This window comes from Coregonus lavaretus (genome assembly GCF_964263955.1).
Source record: "Coregonus lavaretus genome assembly, contig: HAP1_SCAFFOLD_772, whole genome shotgun sequence".
Classification (NCBI taxonomy): Eukaryota; Metazoa; Chordata; class Actinopteri; order Salmoniformes; family Salmonidae; genus Coregonus; species Coregonus lavaretus.
The window spans coordinates 15738-21382 of NW_028166115.1; the positions used below are offsets into that span (position 1 = coordinate 15738).

Below are 5645 nucleotides of genomic sequence, written 5' to 3' on the forward strand. Positions count from 1 at the left end.
ACAAAACGGAAGTGACGTTTTTGTGTACGCACTGTTGTCCCGCTAGCTAATGCTTTGGAAAACAGTAAGGAGCACAGTACTTTGTGATATCGCAATTGTTTTATTTCGAAAACATTTATTTTAGGTTACAATTCCTTTTAAATATGGGAACACTTCTCCTGTTACCCTCCTAAGACTTTTGGTTTGCTTGTTATTCAAGATGGTAGCGTGAGCTAGTTAGCTATGCTAGCAGTTGTCCTAGCAAATAAGCTAGCTATTATTTCGAACGTCTAAGTTAATGGCTAACTTCACGGTGTGCAAACATTTGTAAACGCATAAACGAAGCTAAGACCCTGTGCTTTCTCCCGTAGGTGACAAAGGCTATCCGCTAGTGCGCTGTACAAGCTAACAACATGGTAAGTTGCCAGACTACATCAAAATGTGTTCATCATGCTAGTAACTAACATTAGTTTCCTTGGGAAATTTGCTCTTTTAGTATTTGTCCAACCACTGGTGGCGCCAGGTTTCCTCAGTGTGGAAGCCCCACTGGGGCGGCAGGTAGCCTAGCGGTTAAGAGCGTTGGGCCAGCAACCGCAAGGTCGCTGTTTCGAATCCCCTAGCCGGCAAGGTGGAAATATCTGACGTTCTGCCCTTGAGCAAGGCAGTTAACCCCCAACAACAACTGCTCCCCGGGCGCCGATGACGTGGATGTCGGTTAAAGGCAGCACCTCTCTGATTCAGAGGGGTTGGGTTAAATGCGGGAGACACATTTCGGTTGAATGCATTCAGTTGTACAACTGACTAGTTATTCCCCCTTCCCCTTATCCATGTAGGGAAAACATGGTGCCACCAGTGGTGGACAAAATAGCTAATTTTCCAAGGACACTGTTAGCTACTAGTGCGTTGAATACTGACTAGGTATTTCCCCTTTCCCTTATCCATGTAAGAAAACCAAATATCTTATTGTAACGTAACAATGTTCACATTTGCCTCCTTTTCCATGTCTACTTTCTCAGGGTGAGAGGAAAGGACAAAACCATTACTACCCTCCGGACTTCGACCCACAGAAGGTAAATATGACCACTACCATCATCACATATAATAATAGATGAGGGATAGGTTAATACATATAATCCTACACGTGAGCCTCTTTTAACCTGTTCTCTCTCTTTGTCTTCCCCACACTCTGACTCTTTTTTTCTCACTTTCTCTTTCTCCCTCCCTCTCTCCCCCCCCCCCCCCCCCCCCCATTTCTTCCCCCATCTCTTCCCCTCCCTCTCTCTAGCATGGCTCCCTCAATGGCTACCATGGAACCCACGCTCTACGAGAGAGAGCCAGGAAACTGTCCCAGGGTATCCTCATCATCCGGTCAGTAACAGACACACACACATCAAAGTCAGTAGTTTGATGGGGACAGGAAACTGACTCTATGTATTTTCCCAGGTTTGAGATGCCCTATAATATCTGGTGTGATGGCTGCAAGAATCACATCGGCATGGGTAAGCTCTCTCGCTCTCTCTTCCATTCTCAGTTTTCCAGCATGTTGCTATATGTTTTCCTTTTTCATTAACATAATTTTGGTCAATCAGGTGTACGTTACAACGCTGAGAAGAAGAAAGTGGGGAACTACTACACCACACCAATCTACAGGTAAGACCAGACACATCTCAATCTCACACACACACACACTGAAGGCCAATAAATACATCTGTGTGTTTGCCTGTGTGCTCCTCTTCAGGTTCCGGATGAAGTGTCACCTGTGTGTGAACTACATTGAGATGCAGACGGACCCGGCCACCTGTGATTACGTCATCGTCTGTGGGGCTCAGAGGAAGGAGGAGAGATGGGACATGGCTGACAATGAACAGATCCTCACTACAGGTAACTAAGTTCCTCTCATTGACCTTACGTTCTGTTAGGTGGGTGTAAGAGGAAGGATGGGACATGGCTGATAACGAACATCCTCACCACTGGCAACTAATGACATTTGACCTCTGAGACCTTTTAGTGACCTCTCATTCTTTAATACTTCAAACCCCAAAACAAAAAATGGATGCCTATTCCCTTCCAACAATGGCACAATTGACAAAAGTTAATTTATTCCTTATTTTCTTCCCTCTTATCTCTCTCTCTTGTTCTTCTTTCTCACCTTACACCTACCCCACTTATTTCCCTCTCTCCCCCCTCCTTTCCCATCCCTCCTCTCCCCCCCAGAGCGTAGCGAGAAGGAGAAGTTAGAGACAGACCCCATGTATAAGCTGGACCACGGTGGTAAGGACAAGGAAAAGCTGAGGAAGGCTCTTCCCTCTCTGTCTGAGCTGCAGGATCACCAGGCTGGATGGAAGGACGACTTCATACTCAACAGCAAGCTCCGCAGGAAGTTCAGGGTAACTGCACTGCATTCAGATCATAACTGTTGCACTCAGAGGCCACATTTAGATTCTCTACTCTTCTCCTGAAGTGTACACTTGTTCACTTCCCTTCTTAAATTTGACAGGAAATGACAGTTATAAGAACCTCCCTCTAGCCCATGACTACACCAATCCAATGCTTTTACATTTGTGGGGGGTAGTGAACGAGTGCACACTTCAGGAGGAAGGATATATGATTGGGATTCGCCCATGGTATTACTAGGCCTCTTTGTCAAATAGTATTTCCTTGATTCCTCATATCCTATCTCCTTGCCTCCTTAAAACGCATTGGAGTAATAGGTCAGTGTGGAGGGACCTTGGAGTTTTTCCCTCCAGTATGGTTTAAAAGGCGGCGAAGATGCGAGAAGCCCGTTTGTAAAAGAGATGTATCTCAATTGGACTCGCATAAATGAATAGCATATAAGTTCTGTAAAAGAGGTGGATAGGTGTAGGTCTGTCTTTAGGCCTCCTGACTAACCGTTAACTCTGATGTAATACACAGACTGAGAAGAAAGTGATGGCGGAGGAGGAGGAGAAAGACAACGCGGTGAGAAAGAGGACAAATCTGTCCATCCCTCTGCTGCCTGAGAAAGAGGAGGACAAGAAACTAGCAGCACTGCTCACCTACACAGCTCCTGACTGTAAGTGGGCACGTACACACACAGAATAATAATGCACTCTAAACCAGACTTTCTCTCACACACTGTTCATACACACTATATCCCAGGCAAACACACACTACTTTTTCATGAAGAAACACCATCTCTCCTCCTCCCCTCATCCACTTCCTCTAGCCTACGATGACAGACAGAACTACAAGCGGAAGGAGATCTCTAGCCGCTCCTGGTTCAGTTCCCCCACTCTGCCACCAGGGAGCGCTGCAGGCAGCCTACTCCACAAGCTGGGCCTACAGGGGAAAGGCACAGCTGTGGCCAAAGCCCTGGGTCCCCTAGCCTCCTCCCCTAACCCACACAGTCTCATAAGGAGGTAGGTCAATGAATGAAAGAATGGATTAATTAGAATTTCCCCATTAGCTGACGCCAACGACGACAGCTAATCTTCCTTGGGCCCAACACACAACTAAATAGACATCACTGTCAAAAGACTTTACAATTTACATGAATGGTAGTGGGTCTATCAACATCATAAGGTATGAATCAGTTTTCCCTTTTAGATCATAATGAATAAGATGACATGGACAAGGGTGACCCTCCCCACCTTTTTGTTTAGTTTTTACACTGCTGCTATTCACTGTTTATTATCTATGCATAGTCACTTTACCCCTACCTACATGTACAAATTACCTCGACTATCCTGTACCCCTGCATATTGACTCTGTACCGGTACCACCTGTAAATAGCCTCGTTATTTTGTGTTACTTTTTATTACATTCTTTTGTTTATTTAGTAAATATTTATTGAACTGCATTGTTGGTTAAGGGCTCGTAAGTAAGCTTTTCACGGTAAAGTCTACACCTGTTGTATTCGGTTCATGTGACAAATAGAATTTGATTTGATTTGAATACTGAAACGCTTTATGAAAACAGGCCCAGTAATGTTTATGTAACCTAAGCCACCTTTTTGTTGTGCTAACCTGTTGCAGTGGGTTCACCATATTTGCTACACAGTTGATTGATAGTGTGTGTTTGGTTATCCACAGGAGGACCGAGGGCTCTGGGAACAAACCAGAGGCCTGCGCTACAGTCACACGCAGGAAATCAGACCCAGGAACCAATGATCTAGGAAACAGTCTGTCGCCGGAAGAGATGGAATTAGATGTTGCACAAACACAAACGACTGGGGGGACAGATTTGGGAGTTGCACAGTCCGAGCAGGGACAGGAAATGGTGGGAACTCACATGAGATCTCTGGAGATGCAGAGTCCTAACACCACCACAGAAGAAGAGGACAGAGGACGATCGAAAGGAGAGGATTCTGGGACAGTGCTGGAGGAACTTGACAGTAGTCGCTCTGGGGTGTTGAGGACGTCGCTGGTTGCGGACTACAGCGACTCCTCCTCCGACTCAGGGGTGTAGGGTGAAGTTGCCCCTAGACACTGATCTTGAGTCAGTTTTGCAATTCCCCCACTAATGGTTAAGGTTGGGGGAGGGGAATCTGATCCTAGATCTGTACCTAGGGCAAACTTCACCCTGAAGCCATACCTAGGTGTATGAGGATGGACTATTGACTTTGTGTTAGAGAAACAAGACCTTTAGCCTGGTTAAACCAGACTGAAAGCTGTGCTCAATATGACTGGAAAGTGGAGATGTCATAGAACGTCCAAAAGTTACTAGAGACCCCTTCCAGTGTTGGCTAGCAAAATAGATTTTGCGGTGGCTAATTAACAGTACATTTGTGACTTGTTTTGCCCCATAGTTAGCCAAAATTATAAGCTAGCCTGCTAAAATTGTTTACAGTTAGCAATCGCTGCTACACTATTTTGCTAGGTACAGTAGTGCTTCCGTGTCAATAGATTGTATTAAAAATGACTAGGGTGTCTCCAGTTTTGTTTATATTTTACCATTGTGATGCGCATCCATGTGTACCCACTTTCTATGTGTATTGAAGCAATGGTGAGCTCTGCATTCAGTCTGGTGTAACCAGCCTAAAAGTCAGTTTGCTCTATGGGCAAAATGTGTGCGGGACTGAAGGTATGTATTAACAACACAAAGTGTGTGACTGGAATTTTTTCACCATGAATAACCAAGGACAAAGTTATTTTCCAATTGTATTGATTTGTGTAGAAGTCGTGTATTATACAGACGTCACTGTTGGTGATTATGCGAATGTCATTGATGAAGACAGTCCTCTGATATGCAGTGTACGTCCACGTTGCTCTTGGAAATACATGTACATTTCATTTGATAAATATCTGGTCCTCTGTGGGTCTCGCTGTAAATCAATGTCGTTTTTGTATCTTCTTTATAGAAACAATAAGCCATGATCAAGTTAACTTTGACAATAATGAACAGCCATGTATCCCAGTGATGTATGATTCATATTGGAAATGTGAATGTTCTCTATCTTTGCTACACACACAGAGGAATACTTTTGGGGGGTATGTTACAGGATTACAAAGGCAACCGACCTCGTGTGAAGAGTAGCTGCCTTTGGTTAGCAATTGTATTCACCATATAAAAAGAAAGGGATTTGTATTGTTTGAATATAGTCAGCCAAAATATCACACTTTGGGGGTTGGGATCTGAGGGGGAGTGTACTTGTCTCTGTGCGAAAGCGTTCTGTCCCCAATGTCATG

The 5645-nt window shown here is 44.6% G+C and overlaps 1 protein-coding gene across 1 annotated transcript; it reads left to right on the forward strand.

The window, feature by feature from the left end:
* Positions 1-5292, forward strand: yju2b (YJU2 splicing factor homolog B). Its single transcript, XM_084190263.1, has 11 exons — positions 1-64; positions 351-395; positions 996-1049; positions 1265-1347; positions 1423-1478; positions 1569-1629; positions 1718-1860; positions 2194-2366; positions 2893-3031; positions 3185-3377; positions 4050-5292. The coding sequence occupies exons 2-11, from the start codon at positions 393-395 to the stop codon at positions 4423-4425; spliced, it is 1281 nt and encodes a 426-aa protein (XP_084046389.1). The 5' UTR covers positions 1-64; positions 351-392; the 3' UTR covers positions 4426-5292.
* Positions 5293-5645: the final 353 nt, after the last annotated feature.

Excerpts from the sequence above, each read along its gene's own strand:
- yju2b (XM_084190263.1), top strand. Across the intron at positions 1,050-1,264 it reads CGGACTTCGACCCACAGAAG|CATGGCTCCCTCAATGGCTA; the intron begins GTAAATATGACC and ends CCCTCTCTCTAG. Across the intron at positions 3,378-4,049 it reads CCACACAGTCTCATAAGGAG|GAGGACCGAGGGCTCTGGGA; the intron begins GTAGGTCAATGA and ends GGTTATCCACAG.